This window comes from Haemorhous mexicanus, chromosome 19 (assembly GCF_027477595.1).
Source record: "Haemorhous mexicanus isolate bHaeMex1 chromosome 19, bHaeMex1.pri, whole genome shotgun sequence".
NCBI classification, from domain to species: Eukaryota; Metazoa; Chordata; class Aves; order Passeriformes; family Fringillidae; genus Haemorhous; species Haemorhous mexicanus.
In genome coordinates this window covers 387,859-409,716 of record NC_082359.1, presented here as the reverse complement: position 1 = coordinate 409,716, position 21,858 = coordinate 387,859, and the positions used below count along the sequence as shown (strand labels likewise).

Here is a 21,858-nt window from a genome sequence, read left to right as displayed (position 1 = left end):
CTTTCGGGCTCCTGAAGGCTGCCAGACTGCCAGGACAGACTGACCCTGGGGTCTTTGGGCACCCAGGACTGTTGGACCTCTAGAGCTACTGGAACCACAGGTCAGACAGATCTCAGAGCTGTTGTGCATCTCGGGCTGCCGGATACAGCCAGAGCCTGGGACTGCCAGACCCCCGGGACAGTCAAAATCCGAGCTCTGGGACACCCATGGCTGTCGAACCCCTGGAGCTGCTGGCTCCCGGAAGACCCAGACCCCGGGGACCCTCAGACTGCTGGGGACTCCCGGGGCTCTGGGGCTTCCAAACCGCCGTGACAGCCAGTCGCCGGGGCTACCGGATCGCGGGCCATCCACACCCCGAGCCACTGGACTCCCAGGACTCCCAGGACTCTCGGGAGCTGCAGGACCCCCGAGCTGCGCTGGAAGCCAGCACTCCGCATCCTCCCATTCCCCCTCGGAGACCCTCCCCATTTCAGCGGCGCTGCCCACCCGCTGGAGCCTCTCGGGGCCGTCGGGGCGGCGCTGCCCGAGGCCGGGGCGGCGGCGGCGGCGGCCCCCGGAGCCTGGCCCGCCGTCAGGGGAACCAATGCGGAATTTCCTGGCTGGCGGCGGAGCCCCTCCCGCCGCCGCAGAGAGGGGCGCGGGGGAGGCGGTGGCGAAGGGATCGCAGCGCGGCTTCCGCCCGCCGAGCGGCAGCGGGGACCGGCGGGGACCGGGGCGGGCGGGGAGCGGGAGCGGCGGAGCCGGGCGGGGGGTCAGCGCCCGGCCCTGGCTGGGCCGTGCCGGGTCCGGCTGGGCCCCGTAGCTCCGCTGCTGATGGCGTTCCGTGGGCTGCGGCCGCCCCGCCGCGCCCGGGCCGGGGCCGCGCTGCTGCCGCTGCTGCTGCTGTCGGTGCTGAGCCGCGGAGCCGCCCAGGAGCTGAGCCCCCGCGGCAGGAACGTCTGCAGGGCCGCCGGGTAGGAGCGGGGGCGGGCAGGTGTGCGGGGCGGGACGGGACCCCCAGCGCCTGCCGGGGCCGGGGCCGGGGCCACGGGACGGGACGGGACGGGCTCGCCGGTCCATCCCCCATCCCGGGCAGCCGCCGCGCTGGGCGCCTTCCAAGACAAAGTCCGTCCTGTGCGCGGCTGAGGCGGGGGGAGCCGGCGGCGGGTAGAGCGTGAGGAGCTGAGCCCGAGCGGGGCCAGGGACTTGGGGGCTGGTTCTAATTCCCCGGGACCTGCGGGGACCTGGTCCTGGATGCCTCCGGAGCCAGTCCTGGATGCCCGGTGCCGGTTCTGTTGTAGGGAGCTGGGTTTGGGTGTCTCTGGGGATGGAGTCGTAAGAGGGACGGAGGGCAATCCTGCATCCCTGGGGCACGATCTGCGCTGGGGAGCCGGTCCCAGGTGTCTCCGGGGATCGGGTTGCACTGCTGACCCTGGGCTGGTGGGATACACGATGGTCTGGGTATAATGGTGAAGCTGTTCCAGGCTGCTGGAGATTGTGGAATTGGCAGCCTCAAGACTCTCGTGTTTAGCTTCAGAAAGTGGGTGCTGGCACTGTCTAGCTGTCCTGGGGGTCATATTCTGCCTGCCTGGCTGGGGGCAGGGTCTCAAGAGATGGCCCTGACTTGTCCCGGCTCCCAGTGGTCTCCGTGTCCCACAGGTCCCTTTGCAGAGTATCACCTCAGCCGAGCTCTCTGCAGTGCTCATGCTCGGTCTGCCCAGGCGCCCGGGCCAGGCTGGCCCCAGCAAGAGGGGAGAGAGCCCACAGCCACTGCCTCCCACCTGGGAGAGCTGGATCCCCTGTGCTTGATGGGGGGCCCAGGCCATAAAAGCACCTTTACATCTCGCCTGTGAGGTCAGACGAGTCCACAAGGAAAACATGTGCTTCATGCGAGAGTGGCCGCATAATGGCTCCATTCAGCAGGGCCACAGGGCGCTAGTGCCCCCTCCTCAAATTACAGCCGGAGTTTCCTAAAGAGGCATTTCACGGGCCAGAGCGGCCACAGCTCCCACCGGTGCTGCTCCTTGGCAGCAGAGAGCCGTCCCTTCTCGGGGACGTGATCTGCACAGCAAAACTGCCACTGCGTCTTGGGGTGGCAGAGGGAACTTGAGCAGTGTCCCCACCTTGTTCCTTGTATGCTGCCCCACGTGCTGGGGGGGAGGTGTCTGGCTTCTCCCCCATGCAGAAGGACCCCCTCATCCCCACAGGATGAAGGTGGGGGAGGTGCTGCACCAGCACTACAGGGCTCAGACTCACTCACTGTGCCACCCATGGGTGCCATGGCCTATGAAAGAGGCACTGGCTGTTGAGTGAGACAGTGTTGGTTGTGTCCATCCTCTGGCAGCACTGGGGCCTGCAGGCAGCCTAGGGGCTGGGGATGGTGGGGCAGAGACAGTCCCTAGGAAGCTCAGATGAGGTTTGCATCACTTTCTATCCCTCACCCTTCTGCAAACCCTTCTTCCCTCTCGACTCACTGACTCGGCACCCACCCCCATCATTGCTGTGTACAATGGACATGGAGGACCCTCCATGTGTTACCATCCAAACCCACCCCAGGTGCCCCAAGGCCCTGGTGCTGCAGATCCAGGGGCCAGGGGCAGTGGGACTGGAGGTGGCTTTGGCAATGTCCTCCACCCAAGGCTGTTGGAGCTTGTTAGACCCTTACCTCTGCATAGCCCCTCCAGACATCCTGTGGGGATGCCACCACAGGTTTCAGAGGGCTCAGGATTGTGTGACTTCTTGCGACCTGGCTCCCAAGTAGAAATTCAAGGAATAATTTAGGGCAGAAGAAAAGGGCATATTTGGGGCTCTTTGGGGTTTTGTGTTCTAAATTCAACTTGTCCTTAAATTTGAAGTTCTTTTATAACTGGTTTCCCATTGGTATGACCAAAGGTGCCAGTGGTGACAGCCTGGACACTGCTTTGACCCTGCCCTGCTCACTTGCTAACACTCTCTTTTCCTTTGGTCTTTGATTTTATTTCTCTGCCTGAAGAGTTTCTATTTATGCCCATGATCCTATTCCTGCCTGCTCTGGGGATGTCTGTCTGTCTGTCTGTCTGTCTGTCTCTCTGTCTGCACCCTGAGGCTGGTGTCAGGGAGCTGCAGCTAGTGTCAGCTGGGGAGTGCCAGTGTCTGGGACCCAGTTATCCCAGGAACACTGTGTGCCAGCTGGGTGGCATAGAGGAGGATGAGCACTGGGGTGATGCTTGGAAGGAGCAGCAGGGCAGGGATGGAGGAGCACTGGGCATGGGGAGGGTGCCAGTGGCTCTCTGAGCACCAGGAGTATGCTGGGTGTCCGTAGGGCTCCTTTGCAGCTCCATCCACTGGGTTGAGCTGGGTGATCTTACATGGAACCATATGCAGCAGCTCCCAGGTGAGCCCCAGAGTCTTGTTCCTGCTTCCAGGGATGTGAGCCTGTTCCTCATTGTTCAGGGCAGGCTGTGCTGGTCTGATTGAGGAGCCACCCCTCCTGCCTCAGAGACCTCTCTGTAGCCATTGGCAAAGTGACTTCCAGGAGCAGTGTAAGATACTGATCCACAAGAAAAATATTCTACCTTTGTGAAAAGACTGGAATCATTAGCTGAGATCCCAGTGATGCTCAGCATGAGCAGGATGTGGCTGTGGGCCAGGGGCAAGCCTGGCATGGAGGACTTGTCCCTGCAGGTGACAGCTCCAGCTCTGCACGCAGCCCACTCCTTTTCCTCCACATCAGCTGAGGTCTCAAGCCCTGGCCACAGCTCAGAGGCAGTTTTTCATTGTTTTTTTTCCCAGCATTTGTAGTGCTTTGAAGGAAAGAAAGTATTTGCAAAGTGGATGTTTGCAGTGCCATTTCCATGTGGGTCGGGAGCAAGCTTTTAAACACATCTCTCAGTTATCCTTTTCCAGTGGTCAGGGGGCACAGGGAGCAAGCCCTTTGTGAAGGAGCTGAGGCCATGAAACACCTTTTAGTCCCACACCCTGATGAGCATTGGTGACCTGGAGTGACCCTCTGTGGGCTGGCTGTGCTGGGACCAGTCTGTGTACCCCACTGGGAGCAATGGTTTTCCATTGTGATTCCAGTGTCATATCCTGGCTACCTCTCCTTGCCACAGGACCAAGTTTATTTGTTGTCAAAGCTGCTGATAAATGAGATGGGTGCTGAGCAGGGGGTGGGAGGCCATCAGCAGGCACAGGGAAGGAGAGATTAGCCATCAGGGAACAGATAACCCAAATCCAGGGAGGCGGTGGGCTGGCTCCCAGCTGGGGGCGCTTGTGGTGCCGCTCACCTCCTCCAATTCATGGCAGAAGTTTTTCTCTCCTGCCACCGTGTCCCAATAACTCCCAGCTCCCCACCATCAGCTCATCACAAAGGATATTTTTTGGCACATTTCAGGTGATGCCCATTTTGGTGGCCAGGCTGAGCTGTTGGAGGCAGGTTTCCCAGGTAGAAGGGTTTCCTCTTGCAAACCTGTGATGGTTTCATTCTAAAAGCCACCAAACTGAATTTCTAAAGGGTGGACTGGTGAAAGCAACCCCAGGTGCAACAGTGAGGCCATGCCATGGGAGGGCAAGAGCACCATGGGCCCTTCTCCACCTTTGCTTGAGTATCCCAGCACAGCTGGCAAAGCTTTTTGGGGGGCACTGCCTGAAGCTTTTTGTGGAGGACTTTGACTCCAACCTGCCCAGTCTTCAGGGAGGTGATTTGGTGGTTGGTGCCGCTTTGCCATTAATCCCATGCATTAACCCCTTGCATGCTCGGCGTGAGCAGAGCCCCCCCTTGAGCCCTAGGGTCCCTGCGGGGGGTGTTTGTGCCGCTTCCATTGCAGCATCTTGTGGCTGCTTCCACAGGCTGCAGAGATGGAGCTATTTTGAGCTCCAGCTGCAAGGCATTTTTTCCAGGCCTTGAATCATTTTTGTGGTTCTTTTCTGCCTCCTTTCCAACTTTTCACTGTCCGCCACGACAAGGGGGACACGGTGCTCCCGGCGGGGCCGGGCGGGGCTGCGGCCCCGGAGCTGGTCGAGCCGAGGCGCCGCTGGCAGCTCCCGCCCGGCCCCAGGATGAGGCGGTCTGGCAGCCAGACGTGGTCCTGTGACTGTGCTGGGTTCGAGCAAATACTTCCTCGCTGTCTCCTCCTCTTCTGCATTTGTTACATATAAAGAGGAAAAGGGGAAAAAAAAAAAAAAGAGAAAGAAAAAGCCAGATGCATTCCAGGCTGCAGTGCCAGACCAGCCCGGGTGAAGTTTTGAAGTTTTCCTTGACTGCAGCATCGGCCAGGGCTGTTTGCAACCCTCCAGCATCACTCCCTCCCTGTGGGACCAGGCAGTGTGGGTGTCTCCAAGGATGAGTGAGTGGCTCCAGGGATGAACAGTGATTTCTGTGGGGTCATGGGGAGTGTACCTCCCCATCCCCAACTGCAGCACCATGAGCCCCCAAACATTTGCCTGGGGGTGGTTCTTTGACAAAATGTGTGTTAGATGTCCCCATGTGTCCCTTCCCAGCAGAGAGCTGAGCATCCCTGGCTAAACCTCTGAGTGGGTCTGAGCCCCCATCCTGGTCAAGCACGTGCCAAAAATGTCCTGCCTGATGATCCTGTGCCTCTGCGCCTGGTAGTCCCTGGAGCTGGTGGCACTCCAGGACTCTCAAGAGCTCAGGGACACGTTCCAGCTGCCTGCAGTTGGCCTCCCCCTGCTTCTACATAGGGGCATTCCCTGGGAGCTGGCTGTGTTCCAGCTATTCCAGCCAGGTGGTTCCTACCTGCCTTTGGGGTCCCATCCTCAGGCCACAAAGCACTAACCTGCAATTCAAGTCATGTTTTCCCCTGGGACATTTAGAACCTTCATTTTGGTTTGGTTTTTTTTGTTGTTTTTTTTTTTGGGGGGGGGGGGGCAGGGAGGGGCTTTGAATTTTTTTTATTGTGGAGGTTGCAAACATTACTTCTGCTTTTTCATCACTCCTTATTAATGGGAAAAACTGGCCCTATTCTTACTCCTAGCATCACCTTAATGGCTGGTGGGGCATCCATGGGATCCCCCAGCAGATCCATTAACTCTCTGTGTTCTGGAGGAGGAGCCAAGAGCACTCCTTCCCCTTTGGAGGTGCAGAAACTCCCAGCAGGATGTCTAACCATCATGGCTTCAGTGCTCCTGGTGGGCTTTTGGGAAGGACCAGGACTTTCTGAGGGTTGTAACTATTTGTGATGCTTTTTTTTATCCCTGCAGCTCCTCAGCTCTCGTGTGCTGCCAGGGATGGAGGCAACAAGGGAGCGAGTGTTTAATAGGTAAACACCAGTATTTTGCTTCATTGGGCTCTGCCCATCCTTCACTGAGCCCTCCTGGCCTCACCACCACTGTCAGGGGCCACCTTGATGTGTCCTGTGGCTGGGAGTCCCTTCCTGGGGGCCTGCAGCCAGAGTCCTATCTCCTTGCAGTGCCCCAGGCCAGCACCGTGTAGATGGAATGGGTGCTCAGCCCCAGTGTCAGGGGTCACAGAGCTGTGGGGGTTTCTTTCCTTACCAGCCAGCTCTGGGTCTGAGGACCTGGGGGTGCTGCTCGGGGTCCTAAGGGACAGTGAAGTGTCCCCCAGGGTGAAGGTGCAGCTGCAGGGATGGGACTAAGATTCCCCACAGATGCTGCAGCAGTGTGGGGACCTGAGCCAGAGCCGAAGCTGCCCACACCAGGCACATGGTTGTGAGGCCTCTTCTCATGGCCCCACTGGGAAGAGGCTGCTGGGGCTGCCAAAGACCACTGAGCTTGTGCTGGGGCCCTAAAGGGTGTCATAGCTCTTTACATTGGGGGCCACAGTGAGCCCAGCATGGATGCTCAGCATGAAATCCTGGGAGCATCATTCCCTGCATTGCCACCACAATGGAGACAGCTGCTTTGGGACTCCCCCACAATCTCAGCTGGCCACAGAGTTCAGCACACCCCAGGAGAACTGGAGGTGGCACTTTGCAGCGGGGACCAAAGCCAACATAACCAACTAACCCACTGTGCATGAGCCCTGTAACCACTCGCTGCATGCGTTGGGAATGGGATGTGGCCTCTTTGGAAGGGCGGACAGGATCTGACAGGACAATGGGGGGAGGATGGTCCCACAGTGAGCTGTTCTCATCTCCTGCCCCCAAACCTGCTCTAACCTTTAGACTCACTGCTCCTAACCTGTGTAATCTGTCTGTTTTAGGGGTTTCTATAATATCCACCACCGTAGGTCTAACAACTCCCAGGTAAGGTGGCTGGGATGGGTGGTTGTCTCTCCCTGTCCCAGTGCCTAAGGAAGCTTGGCCAAAGCAGTGTGGGATCTGCGAGTGCTGCCTGCATCACATCCTGTGCTTGCCTGGCTCCAGGCATCGGTCTCAGCATGAGGTCCCCTCAGCAGGAGAGGGGCTGGTGGCCTTTGGGGGTAGGTGGCCCCAATGGGAGAGGCAGTGCTGGGACGGCAGTGCCCACAACCCCTGTACTCTGTGTCCCCTTCTCTCCTCTAGCAATGTGGAGCTAACCAGGGACAACACCATTGGTGCAGCATCTGGCAGGGACAGGGCTTGGCTGGGTGGCAGGAGGCTGGTGGCTAGGATGGATGGCATCCTCTCTGGGTGGCAGAGATGAAGCTGAGCTGGGTGACAGGAGGCTGGTGGAATTTTTCTGCAAAGGGGCCCATCCAGCCCAGGCAGCTGCTTGCCAGGATGGTCACAGTGCCACAGCTCAGCAGCACTCAGAGGGTCACAGCACAGCCCTTTTTCTGCTCTGGGGGGGGCCTGAGGGGCTTTAGGGAGCAAGCACTGGTGCTCATGCCTGCTGTCTGTTCTGTACAGCTGTGTGCGAGGGGAACTTCACCTGCAAGGAGAACGAGGTATGCGTCAGGCCCAGCGAGTGCCGCTGCCGCCACGGCTACTTTGGTGCCAACTGCGACACCAGTGAGTACTGCCGGGTGCCTTTGTGTCCTCAGGGGGTTCACTGGGATGGACCCGGCTCATCCTGGGGTGACTTTCCAGACCAGATCATCAGGGATGGAACTGTGAATGCTCTAGTTCTGCCCTTGCCTGTCCCCTCGCTCTGTTTCCTAGGGCATTGTCCCCTTGCCGGGATCTACTCTTAGATCCAGTGTGCTGTGGGGAGGAGAGGGAGGACTGTGGTCAAGAAGTGCTGTTGGACTGGGGGTCTCCATTGGTGCCTGGTGTGGGGTTGTCCCAGTGGGCAGTGCTGAGGCTGATGGCTCTCCCCACAGAGTGTCCCCGGCAGTTCTGGGGTCCTGACTGCAAGGAAATGTGCACCTGCCATCCCAATGGGCAGTGCGAGGATGTGACGGGCCAGTGCACCTGCAACCTCAACCGCTGGGGCCCCAAGTGCGAGAACATCTGCCTCTGCAAGCACGGCAAGTGCGACCAGAAGACGGGCAAATGCACCTGCGAGCCCAACTGGTGGGGCCCGCAGTGCTCCAGCTCCTGCTACTGCAGCCACAACTCCCAGTGTGACCAGCAAACAGGCAACTGCCTGTGCCAGCCTGGCTGGTGGGGCCGTGGCTGCAACAACCAGTGCTCCTGCAACAACTCGCCCTGCGAGCAGTTCACGGGGCGCTGCCAGTGCCGGGAGAGGACCTTTGGGCCTCGCTGCGACCGCTACTGCCAGTGCTACAAGGGCAAGTGCAACCAGGTGGACGGGACCTGCACCTGCGAGCCGGGCTACCGGGGCAAGTACTGCCGCGAGCCGTGTCCAGCCGGCTTCTACGGCCAGGGCTGCAGGAGGCGGTGAGTGGCCATCCCTGCTGGTTCTGATCCGGCACCAATGGGAGATGGCAGCAGGAGGATTTGGGCTGTTCTGGGTGATGGGTTCTCCTCGTTGCAGGTGTGGGCAGTGCAAGAGCCTGCAGCCATGCACTGTGGCCGATGGGCGCTGCCTGACGTGTGAGGCGGGCTGGAATGGCACCAAGTGCGACCAGCCCTGCTCGCCTGGCTTCTACGGAGAGGGCTGCGAGAAGCTCTGTCCCCCCTGCAAGGATGGCCACACCTGCAATCACATCAATGGCAAATGCTCCCACTGCAATCCGGGCTGGATCGGAGACCGGTGAGTGCAGCTGGGTGCAGCATTGGGTTGTGGGAGAGCAGTGCCTGGCTTCCCTGATTCTCCCAGGGAACAGGGTCACTGAAGGGTTTTGCAGCCCTGGAACCGATCCTGGGCACAATAGTTTGCAGAAGAGCATTCCAGCTTGAGAGGTGTGCCCCACTGACCCATCCAAGGTCTGAGGGGCATAGACAGGGGTCTCACAGACCCCTTCCAGTTCCATGGCCGTGTCAGTGGGCTCAGTCCATCCCTGTAGCCCTCTACTGGCTTCAGAAACCACAAGTCACCACGGTGATATACAACCCTGTCTCTGTGCATGTGGAGGGATGCTGGAGGTCCCCAAGTGCCATGGGTGTTCCAGCCTCTTGCCCTCATCCCTCCCAGGTGTGAAACCAAGTGCCGGAACGGGACATATGGGGAGAACTGCGCCTTCGTCTGCAGCGACTGCGTCAATGGCCAGTGCCACTTCGAGACTGGGCAGTGCCTCTGCCACCCTGGCTCCCATGGCCCATAGTAAGTGAGGCACTGGTGAGCACACCTGGGGGCACCTCATGGCACAGGTGATGCTCAGGCACCTCCTGCACCTTTGTGCCCTATGCTGTTGCCAGCTGGGAGGTTTCCTGCAGCGGAAGGGCTCTTGGGCCATAGCTGAGATGATTTGGTGAGCAGAGGGGGAAGGACAAGCTCACAGAGCAGCAAGGGGTGTTGTGCTTTAGAAAAGGCCTGTTTGGCAAAAAAAAATCAGGGTGGAATTTCTATCCAAAAATAGAGAGAAAACCACATCACAGAATAACAAACAGCCTCACAGGCATGGCATTCCTGGGGGGCTCCCACTTAAAGCTCTGCCTCTGGCTGGGGTCTTCCCCAGGTCTTCTCCTTCTCCCACTCCAGGGGCACAAGGGCCATCAAGGGTCTACTCACATCCCCAGGTAGTTTTTCCCAGCATGAGACTGAAATGTTGTTTGAAAAGATGAGGAAAGCATTATTCACCCAGCTGGGACATGCAGACAGCTCCCCCAGGTCCTGCTGCGTGGTGCTCAGGTATTCCCAGCAATTAACAGAGGGTGACAGCAAGGATGGGGATTAGGAGCTGGCATCTTGTCCATGCTGGCATTTCACTCAAGGCATAAAAACAGGGAGCATTTGCATTTTGGGGGGTGGTGTTGTGGGGCTTTGCCAACTACTTGTGGTGCTAGAACAGTTGCTGGACACTGGCACCAGTTTAAGATGCCCAGCCTGGGCATCATGGCCACCTTTGGTAGCAAAGGCAGAGGTAAGAGGGTCTCAAGGGGGTGTGGTGATGCTTTCAGCACAGTGCCAGAGGGCAGAGTGTTGATTAACCTGTTCTGAGACCCTGGCACAGCACTGGGAAGGTGGGGATGGGGGATGCTTAGGATGCAGCCTGGGTGCTGGAACCTTGAGCTGAGCTGTGCCAAGTGGTGCAGTCAGGCAGGCTCGGGAACGTTCTGGGTGCTCAGGCAAATCCCTGCAACTAGATCCAAACCACTGTTTTTGTCAGCAGGGTACAATTTGCTAAAAAGAGGATTTCTTCAATGAAGGCACAAGCAATGTCCTTGCCATACAGCATGTCCTCTCAGCTCTGTGTCAGGAGCAGCTGCTAATATTTATGTGTGCACAAAGTGCTTTATCTTCTGTCTTTCCCAGAAGTATCAGGACTCTCCTGGAAAAAAATCACCCCCCTCTACTCTCCCAAAATCTCAGCCTGGGGCAGAACTGTGGGGCCGAGTGGTGGGGTGAGAGGTTTGGCCTTGCTGGGGGACTATCCCTGCTCCTGCTCTGCTGCTTTAGCTGCCCGCTGCAGCCAGCAAATGCAGAAGCTCAGCACTCATCCTGGCAGGCACATGATGGGCACACAACTGGCACATGACAGGCACACAACAGGCATGAGGCTTGGCCAAGGTGGCACTTTGCAAGTTGTTGGAGTGTAAAATGGGCTGAGCAACCTCGGGGCATGGTGCCCAGGGCTGAGGGTAGCTGTGTCCCCAGGGGACTGGGTTTGGGCTGGGGCCCACTGGCTCCTTCCAGTTGCAGCCACTCCAGCTGGGATGCAGCTGGCAGAGGATTTGTTGCCCAGCAACACTGCCAACATCTCCCAGCTCCAGCTGGGTCCTGCTCTGCGGTGCCTGGCCCATAGCTGGGGAGGCCGGTTGGGATGGATCTGCTGACACCATGTTTTCCATGCTCAAGCCCTTGAGACTTGTGGATTGGTGCCCATTTATGCTTGTCTCCATAATCTCCATGACACCATCAGGAAGTTATTTTACCAGCAGTGGAGATTTGGCACCAGGCATAACCAAACTGGAAGGGTCTTAGGGCTGCTCGGTTGTTTTTCCTTCTTGGAGGCAAAAAAACAAGTCAATCTGGGCACTTTCCCAGCCTGTGGCCACTGTGGGTTTGCCTGGCTTGGTGGGGGGTGGGGCTTGGGGTGCCGTGGCCACATCACCATTGCGCTGAGCTGGAATCCCTGTGAGTGACATCAGGGTATCTTTAGATGTGACTTCTGGGTTGATGACCTTTCCTAATTACTGTATCTAATACTGAAGTGACATGCAGAGAGCAGTAAGAGTGTCTGAGATCCAGCTGGGCCAAATGGGCAAAGCCACTGCACGGGTGATGGGCTCCTGATCCCTGTGGATTAAGGGTTCCTCAGGGTGTGGAGGAGCTGTGTCGGAGCAAGCTGGAGGAGTGCTCCCTGGAACATGGAGGGTTTGGGAGAAGGTGGCAGCCAAGTGGCTCCCACTGTTGTGCCTGGGGTGGGGGATGCACTACTCTCATCCAGCCCTCCCCTCCAGCTGTAACCTGACTTGCCCTCCTGGACACTATGGAGCCAACTGTGCCGAAGTCTGTGGCTGCCACGATGGTGCCTGCGACCCCCTAACGGGCGCCTGCCACATGGGTGAGTGCGACACCGGGGCTCTGCCACGGGCTGGGCTCTGCCACGGGCTGGGCTCTGCCACGGGGCTGGCCCCAGGCTAAGCCACAGGTCTGCCTTGCAGAGGCCAACCAGAGGATGGGGGTGATCGGGGCAGGGGCCCTTCTGGCACTGCTGCTCATCCTCCTGCTCTCCCTGCTCTGCTGCTGCTGTGTGTGCCGCAAGAAGGATGAAGCCAGCGGGTGAGTGCTGGGGCCAGGAGGGATCTCAGCAGGTTGGGAATACGGAACATAACTGGGTTCTGGAATTGACAGGGGGATGCAGAGACCATGCTGGGACAGTGGTTGTTCAGGGAAACTGAGGCAGAACTGTGCTGCTCACATGGCACCATGTGGGTACAAGGGTATGAGCAGTCCTGCTGCATCACTCAGGGTGAGCCCTTCCAGGGGAACACCTTCCTGCTCTGGCTTTTTTTCTCTCTTGTGGGCCATCATTTCACGGAGACCTGCCAAGTCCCCTCCAGTCACTAGGGTCTGGAGCTGATCTGCAAAGGGGGCCCTGAAATACAGCAAGGGCTACACAACACAGCCAAAACCCTCAGAACAAATCCCTGGGCAACCTAAGGGACAGGGGGGATGCTGACTGTCCCACATGGGGATGGAGGGTAGGTTCCTGCAGCAAGATCAGGATGCTGATAGCGTTTTAGAAGCATCAGTTTAATATCCTATCATGATAACAGGAGTGGGGACAGACTCAAGGCAGGTGGAAAAGTTTGTGTTCCTCAGCAAGAGATGAGAGGGCCATTGGAACTCCTCCAGATGTAGAGAAAACCCCCTCATGCCACCAGCTACTACTCAGGAATTTTCCAGAAGCTTCCCCTTGCAGCCCTGTGAGCTCAATCCCAGCCAGGCACAGCTGGTTTGGAGAGCCTGCGGGATGCAGGTAATGATCCTGAAGATAAAGCACAAACCCATCAGGTGAGGAATGGCTCAGGAAGAGGGGAAATGGCTCCAGACAGTTTCCTCTCTCCCAGGGTGCCCAGATCACAGTGTCCCCAGACTGCTGCATGACCCCTGGAGCTGTCCCAAAGCGGTCCCTTGCAGATTGCCTTGAGTCAACTCACAAAGCCAGTCACTTCTGTGGCTGCAGAAAATTGCTTGAAAATGTGGCCCCAGAAGGCTTCAAAACCATAGAGCAAATAAAGAGAAGCCACATGTTTGTGTTTGGGTCAGGATGATTTTATTTTAAAAAAGATTTGGGGTCTTGACCAGGCATTGCGAGTATTTTGGGGCTGCACTGCCAATGGCCGTGGTTGGATCCAACCTTCCCACTATTCCTTGGCACTGCTCTACATCCTGGTGTGGTGCAAGCTGGTTCCTGGGGCTGGCAGCAGCCTCTGTGGGTCCTCAACTCCTTCAGCCTGGGCATGCCCCTGCTTTTCATCCACCCCATTATCACTCCAAAACCCCTTTGCACTTGCAGCATCCCTGAGCTGCTGCCCCTCTCTGTTGCCCAGGAAGGCTGTCCCCACCCCAGGAGGGGAACAGTGCCCCTGATACTGCCATTACCTTTTCTGCAGCTCCAGCCAGGACCCAGCAGCAGCCAAGAAGCCACCAAGACGTTTGTGTGGGCGGTTCAGCCGGATTGGGATGAAGCTCCCACGCATTCCCCTGCGCCGCCAGAAGCTGCCCAAGGTCATGGGTAAGGCACTGGGGTTTGGAGAAGGTGCAGAGAGCCAGGTTTTACTCCTGTCAAGGCAGCCCCAAAGCAGGGCAGTGAGCATGGCAGGGCAGTGGCAGGGACACACGGATCACTGGGCGCACTTCAGTGAGCTGCCTGGCTCCCAGGGGCCCAGCCCTTTCTGTCTGCAGCTTCTGGATTTCCAAGCACATTTTGCTTAGTGAGGATGGAAAGGCTGTACCTGGTTCTAGAGCTCTGCTGAGTAATTTTGGGTTTATTCTCCTGAGGTTCCCCTGGAGAGGAGTTGTCCCTGTCACGCAGCAAGATGCCTTGGTAGTGCTTTTGATCCTGAAGTAACCCCAGGAGCCAGAACATCTGGGCAGATGCCTTCCCTCCTGCCATGTGCAGCAGAGTTGAGGATGGAGGGGCAGAGATTTGGGTTGAGCTTCACACTCTGCCCAAGCACAGAACTAGCTTGTAGGGAGCTGCTCATACCTGGCAAGGCCCCTGACCTGGCACTGTCAGGGCTGTTGGGGACCCCCTGCATCCCAGCAGCTGGGGAATGCTGTTCACTCTCTGAACTCTCCTTGCAACTCTTCCCAGCATGGGCAGCTAGGGATCTGCTGCAACCCCATTAACTAAACTTTGTGTGAAGGCAGCAATTCCTGCACTGTGCTGGGATGCGTTTCAACCCCAGCCCCCTTCCTGAGCCCAGCACCTCCCTGGGCAGGCCATGCTGGTGGAACCCGCAGAGCAGCCACATCCTGGCACTCAGTGGTTCAGCCTGAGGCTAAATCCCTCATCCCAGGCAGGACCCAGAGGTGACCCCCATCCCTGCACACCATGCACTACCTTCAGCATCCAAGCTGGGGGGATAACCCCTCACCATGTGGGGCACAGCAAAGCCCTTCCTGGAGCAAGGTGTGCCAGGGCCCAAGGAACATTCCTGCTGCAAGGATAACAGAGGATCATAGAGGGTGTGTTTGTGCAAGGGGCCAGGGAAGGGCTTGGGGAGGACAGAGGGTGCCTGTGTACAGTGAGGGCGAGGGGGGCTGCCTGCAGGCAGCTGGCAGCAGTCCAGCTGCTCTGTGTACACAGGGCAGCAGCGGCCCCGGGAAAGGCTGAGGGTACTCTGGATGGTCTCGGGTCCCAGCAGGGCTGGGGCTGTTCCTGGAGTCTGTCATGGAGATTAGAGTTGGCATCTCCCTGGAGGGAAAGGCTTTGGTCAGAACTTGCCTTGTGTTATCTGGCACAGTGGAGTCCATGGGGGCTTCAGCAGCTCCTAGTCCCACTGACACATGGTCTGGCCTCCAGCCCCCACCCCAGGGTCTAGGGGCCCCAGGGTGACAGTGCCCTGTTGGGTTGCCTATATAGTAGCTGCCACCCTGATGCCCAGTGACCAGGGTGCCATGTCATGACCGCACCTGGTGCTGTGGAAGCCACAACAGCCAGTGTCCACCTGCAGAGGCCATTTTTTCCCCACGCTGGTCCTGCCCCAGCAGGGGAGTCCCACGGTTGCTGAAGTGCCCCATCCCGAGTGTCAAGTCAGTGCTTGAGGTGCTCAGGACCTTGTGGGAATGTCACAGTGAAACTGGTGCTGGCTGGCCTGGGCAGTGGTCACTGTGGATCTGCCCACAGTCCTGGCCATGCGTTTGCTGACACCAGGTGGTTTTCTCTTCTGGGCTCAAACACCAGTGAGCACAAGCCTACTCATGGTAGAACATTCCCAGGTGGTACTGCAGGTCTTGAAGCCCCACTAAAGCTCATCGGGTGCCTGGAGCCTCAGGGTCCTCCCTCAAAAGCTGCTCCCCAGCTTTGGCACCAGTTTTGCATCCACAGCCTCTCTCTAGGGGTTGCAACTGAGCTGGCAGCCTGCAGGACCATCCTGGGCTCGCACCAGCAGCCATAGGGCCAGCATTTGGGTACTCCGTGTCTGGGATTTGCTCATGTCACCCTGAAGATGCCAAGGCTAACCTGAGCCCAGCACCCCACCACGCGTCCTCCCCAAGCAGAAAAGCTCAACCAGTCCCAAGGGTGATGCCAATCATGAGGCGCTTGGGATGAGTGGGAGGGGGTGGCCAGGAGGACTCTGGGATCCCTCTCTCATGGTTCTTCTGCTGCTCTTCTCTCCCTTATCCCAGTCTTGAGACCAACTGGCCACTGTGCAGGCAGGGCTGGGGTTGTTATCCTGATGTTATGACTCAGGGAGATTTTGGGGAGCAGTGACAGGTAGAGATATGTGGGAAGCATCACCATTTCTCTCAGCCCCAACAGCCAGGGAAGAAAAATCCCTGGCAACTATGCTGGAGCCCCCAGGCCTCCCAAAGCTTCCAGGTGTACTACATATCCTTATTTTATAATCTGGCTATGTCCTGGGTCTCCCTGGAGTCCCGGAGTCATCTCATTGCCATGAGTACCAGCCCTCAGCACTCCTCCTCTCAGGAGGAATCTCCCTTCATCCACTTCCAGACACCTGCTTTTCATTTTCCCTTTTTGTTTTTTATTACAAGTAAAGCCATGTTGGAGCTGCTACTTCCCCCTCTCTGGGCCATTTGCTCTTTAAATATCTCTGCTTGGTTTTTTTTTTTTTTTTCTCTTTGCTCTAAGAAGCCAAACTATGCAGGGTGAGTGTGTAGCACTGCTGTTATTTTAACAGCCCTACATGTCTGAAGCCAGATTCCCTAGTAAAGGATAAACATTCCAATGGGCATCCCAATTACACTAAAAGTTATTTTATTTTAAATCAGGGATGTGCTGCAAGGTTCAAACAGTGCAGGCAGGCAGTTGCAGCATGACTGGGATGCAGTTGGGATGTTCAGTCAAAGGTTAAAAATACCTGGCAATACCCATGTACAGCTGGGACCCTCTCTGTGCATGGGGTTTTCATGGAATCACAGAATATCCTGAGCTGAGAGGGACTCACGGGGATCATCAGTGCAGCTCCTGGCCCTGCACAGACACCCCAACAATCCCACCCTGTGCCTGAGAGCGTTGTCCAAAGGCTCCTGGAGCTCTGGCAGCCTTGGGGCCGTGCCCATTCCCTGGGGAGCCTGGGCAGTGCCCAGCACCCTCTGGGACCACCCTTTTGCAGCCCTTGATCCAAAGCAAGGCTCTGTTCTGCTTTGGGGGTGGCTTGTCACTGTCCCAGGGGACAAAAGCCAGTGGAAGGCAATGGGGACAAGTGCATCTACTGCTGCATGGCTCTCTGGGAGGATCGGTCCCTCCTCCCAGCTGGGTGCTACCTCAGTTCTGTGGGTACCCGAGGAGGCTGCTAAAGCTGTGGGCACCTGGGGAAGCACCTCAGGCTGTGTTGGGACATGAGCTTATGCAGAAAAAAGCCTTAAAAAATATCAAGCAGAAAAAAAGGCACTCCAGCCCAGACAACTCCTAACTGCTCATCTTCTCTATTTTCTTTTATTAACACAATTTTTCCTCTGGTGGTTCCTCTCTTCCACTTGCATTCTCTGTGGGTGGCCCCCTGGCAGAGGGGCAGTGCCAGGGCGTGAAGGAAGGGAAACTCCTACTCAGCTTCAGGAGGGAAGAAGCTGGCAAAGGGATTGAAAAGTGGCAGAATAGGGAAAATGTACATCCACCTGCTGCAGGCTTCCTTTGATCATCCTGAATCCATGTGCAAAGGCACATGGAAAAGGAAAATGCAGTCAGTGATGCTGAAGTGGGAATTAGTGGAATTAAAGCCAGCAGCTGATTTTCTCCCTGGGAAGGGGACAGTCACAGTGCCAGAACCCTCTTTGGAGGGTGGCTGTGCTGGGTTGCACAGCTCATGGGTGACCACCAAGACACTCACCAAGTCCTCATGGGACGCAGGATTTGGGTGGCTTGTCCATCCACCATGTGAATCCTCAATTTGGGCAGCTGGAGATGGAGATAGGTGGAAGTGTGAGGCTTGAACAGACTTGGCTGCCCACAGCCCAAGCATGGGGGATAGTGGTCACCACCACTGCTGGTTGATGGCTTTTGTGGACACTTGGCTGAGGGACCTGGTGGGACTGTGCAGCAAGAAGTGTCCACATGCATTGGATGCTGTCCCTGTCCCTGACACCCAGCAGGAAGCTGGGCAGTGGGGAGCTGTGCAGCTTCCCACCCTCCTGGCTGGCAGCGGGGACTAGGGGGTTTGGCAGAACTGCCACTGACAACAGTTCCTTGCCCTCACAGTGGCCCACCATGACCTGGAAAACACCCTGAATTGCAGCTTCATCGAGCCACCCTCTGTGGTGGAGCAGCCTTCCCCATCCTGGTCTTCCCGCGGCTCCTTCTCCTCCTTTGACACCACGGATGAGGGGCCTGTGTACTGTGTCCCCCATGAAGGTGAGCAGGGTGCATCCCCAGGAGACTTCGGGGACAATACCAGGGACGTGCTCTATGGAGAGCTGTCATTCTTGCATGGTGGGGACCCTGTCACCCTGGTTCCTGCTGCCCCAGGAAGGAGTGCAGATTCCAGTCATGCCTCCCATATGGTTTCAGAGCTCCCTCCTCCAGCATTTGCTGCTCCAGAGTTAAGAGCCAGGAGATCTCTGACTGGGAGCCTAACTGGAAGGACACTGTCCTGCGGGAGCATCTCAGTCCTTCCTCTCCTCAGGCACATCCCACCTGACACTGCTGTGCTCTCTTCCTGCAGAGAGCATGGGTGACAGCAGGGACAGAGGGACACCTGCCAGCCCCGGGGACAAGCTGGTGGCCCCAGTCAGCGGGGAGGAAGCAGGAGAATACACATTCCTGAAGGAGACGGGCTCTGTCAGAGCCTTCCCGACCGACAGCAGTGAGACCCCCCTGCTCAAGTCCTCGGACAGCGAACGCTCCTCCTGCGGCTCAGGGTCAGCCGGTGCCGCACTCTATGCCAGGGTCGCCCGCCTCTCCAAGCAGTCCAGGGAGGAGGAGGATGCCATTGTGGAGGCCCGCAGCCCCGGGAAGCCGCCATCCCCAGAACGGACCAAGCCCCGTCCTCCAGACCCAGCCACGAAGCCCAAAGTCTCCTGGATCCATGGCAGGTACAACTCTGGCCAGTCCAACTCGCTGCCGGCACCCAGCCAGTCCCCAGAGCAAGTGGCCGCCCGGTCCGGCAGCCCCGAGCAAGGCCAGGGTTTGGCCAAGAGGAAGAGGAGTCCGAGCGAGACATCGGCCCATGTTCAGGGCAGAGCGGAGGAGAAGGGCAGCACCCGGAGCAAGGAGAAATCGCAGAAGCAGTCAAAGGAGCCCGGCGTCCCCGAGAGCAAACCCAGCCTCTGCGGGGAGCCGCAGTCACCCTCCAAACCCAAGCAGAGGAGCAAAGCCGGCTCTGAGCCGATGGAGACCATCAACGGGGCGGTGCAGAATGCCTTCCGAAAGATGGGCGCGTTCCAGCCAGAGCGGCGGGCCGGGGACACCAGGGATGCTCCTTGTAGCCCCAGCACCAGCAAACCCCGCTCTGAGCCGCTGCATCCCCAGCTGGCCTCTGAGCTGGCCGCCCAACTGAAGGAAAAGACTCAGAGCCTCAACAAGGGGGATGGAGGCATCCGGGCAAACGGGGTTGGTGCCCAGCGGGAGAAGCCCACCCCTCCACAGAAAGCCAAGCGCTTGGCGGCCGCCGGCGGCCAGAAGACCAGCAAACCCTTGCTGCCCACCTCTCCCCATCTGCAAAAACTGATCCCTGCGGCAGCCGAGACGGCAGCCGGGGAGCCCAAGTGGATGGAGAAGCCAACTGCCGGCAGCGGCCAGGATCAGACTCTCCCCACTGAGCAGACAGCCAAGAAGACACCCATTAAGAAGCCTCCCAGGAAGAAGAGCCGGGAAGCGAGCCTGGAGCCCCCCAGAGCAGCTGCTGTGCCTGCTCAGGCAGTGCAGTGACCGGGAACCGGGCACCAGCCCCGCACCGGCCGCATGCCGGGAAGGACATTTGCCAGCACAGCCAGCGAACGTGGGAGCCTGGACTGGGTTGGGGGCACTGAAAGAGCCTTGATCCTCCCTTTATCCCACTCCACCTCACTCATCCCCCTTTTTGCCTTAGTACCCCCTGCCCTAGGACCTCGTCCCTTAATGTGTGCCCTGCTCCTGCCCGGGTCTCAGCTCGCCCGCCCTCCCCGCGCAGGGCGGGACCGCAAGGAGCCGGCCCGGCCGCCAGCCCCGGGGGACTCCGTGTGTGGCGTATCCCCTCCCTCCCGCCATTTTTGTGTAGCAGTATTATCGACCGCATAAGCAGCGCTTGTTGTACTAGACGTGCCCACGGTATATTCTGCAGTAACCGAGCCGCTCGCTTCCCGCGCTCCACTCCGGTCTGTCGGGGTCGCGGAGCACGGGAGAGGGAGAGAGCTGCTGCTCAGTGCCCCGGGCAGTGCCAGAGATGTGCCCCACGTCCATCGCTGGCAGCAGCTCCCCTGCCCCGGCGCCCTCCAGGCACAGCTCTCCACTGCCGGTGCATGCCGGAGTGGGGTCGAGCTGGTTTCGGACGATGCCACCCTCCCTCCTCTCTGCCGCGGCGCTGCTCCTGGCCAGGAGGAAGCATATATATGGATGGAGGTGGATGCCCTTCGGGTTCCTGCATCCCGTCCAATGGAGTTGGAGGGATTAGTTTGGTATGAGAGAGCCTGGCACCTCTGCAGAGCGCTTTCCTAATAAAAATGTATTTCTTCCATAGCTGGGTGCTATCTATCCCTACCCCAGCCTTCCCGTGGGCAGGCAACATGCCTAGCCTTGCTTGGGTGCTACCTGGTCCTGAGTGGGATGCAGTGGGGAGATGGATGACCTTGCAGCAGTACAGGCAGGTGGTAACAAGCAGCAGACAGATGGGAGGCAGGTCCCCACTGGGGCTGCTGCTACACATGCTCACCTGGCATCAGAGATGAGCCCTGAGGACAAGATGAGGAGCTTCTCTTCCCCCTGTAACCAGCATTGTCCCGGTGGCTTACTGGTCCCATGGTCAGACACTGCTCAGTATAGCCTGGGTCAGACTGAGATTCAAGAGAGCTCTAGTTACTGAGCAGAGAGCCCACCCCTGGGTGCTCACGGTGCTGGGACGCAAATGTGGGGGGGCATGGGAATAATCCCCTGCCCAGGGGCTGCTAGTTCTGTCAGCATTTGGGGTCTTCACACCGCCCCAGGCAGGATGCTGCCAGAGGACAAGGCTGGGACAAGCCCAGGGGCAGCCCAGAAGCTGAGGCTTCTCCCACACAGTTTCTACCCAAGATTCATAAGCAGGACTCTCCCTGACATCAGAATTGGAGTTGTCTGCTTCCAGGGCAGCTGGGAGCATTGGTGCCCACCACTGAGCCATCCTGAACTGTTCCCACAAGTGGGAGTTCATGTCCCAGAAGACCACCAGACCAAAAGGTCAACCACAGCAATCTCAGAGATGATGGAGGCAGCTGGTGAACACCAGAATGGGATGAGACCACATGGAACCAGGACTGCAACCAGCCCAGTACAGCACCCAGGAGGGGATGGGGCTCTGGCCCACACCTGAGCATGTCTCAGCATTGTGTAGCTGGAGCCAGCACAGTACCTGACATTGTCTGGTTCCGTATCATCATCACATAACACAAAGCTGAAGAATGACATCACAGCGTTGTTTCACAGGCTCCTAGTCACCTTTCAGAGTTCCTTCACTCTCTCTCCCCTTTCCTTCAGGTTTTATTTGGGAAGATGAAGGACAGTGGCTAAAACTAGTCCTGGGGTGCAGAAAAAGGAGTGGATGAATGAGCTCAATGTCGCCAGGTACAAAACAGAGAAAATCAATAGAAAAATTGAAACCCTGAATCCATGAGACCTGGGATGGCATCCAAGCCCCTCCTTCCACCATGGAGGCTGTCATTGGACAAACTGAAGAGGCTTCCAAGACACTCAGATTGATAACCACTCATAGATTAGTAAAAGAGAAGTAAAGGAGTTGAATCCAGGCAATAAAAGTGCAAAATTAAATACAGTTTAAGAGGCAAGGTTTGTCACAGACACCACATCCTTAAACACATCTCTTCATGTCAGTGCTGAAGAGCACTCAGGGGAGCCCCCATGACGCTCATGATGATGGCCCAGGAAGGTGAATTTGGGAATTGCCCCAGCCTCCTCTCGGGGCACTTTCTCACTCATGCAGGCAGCAAAGTTGGGACTGGTGCCTCAGGAAAGGTGGGCACTGTAACTCTCCCTGTCCTCCAGTTATCCTGGCACAGCTGAGGATCACCCAGGCATAAGCCTATCCGTGGGCTCCAATCACAGTCCGAGCCAGCCAGAGGAGAGCTGCAAGTGAGCAGCCTATGGGTAAGTGCAAAAATTCCGTGTCACAGCCA

The 21,858-nt window shown here is 57.8% G+C and overlaps 1 protein-coding gene across 1 annotated transcript; it reads left to right on the top strand.

Annotated features, from left to right (window-relative positions):
- The first annotated feature begins 206 nt into the window (after window positions 1–206).
- SCARF2 (scavenger receptor class F member 2) lies at window positions 207–20,212 on the top strand. Its single transcript, XM_059863848.1, is given in 13 exon segments — window positions 207–426; window positions 474–790; window positions 793–953; window positions 6,178–6,236; window positions 7,767–7,868; window positions 8,180–8,699; window positions 8,797–9,015; window positions 9,397–9,525; window positions 11,826–11,929; window positions 12,030–12,147; window positions 13,485–13,606; window positions 17,759–17,911; window positions 18,222–20,212. Coding segments are annotated over 13 exon segments (3,429 nt in total). The 3' UTR covers window positions 19,427–20,212.
- The last annotated feature ends 1,646 nt before the right edge of the window (window positions 20,213–21,858 follow it).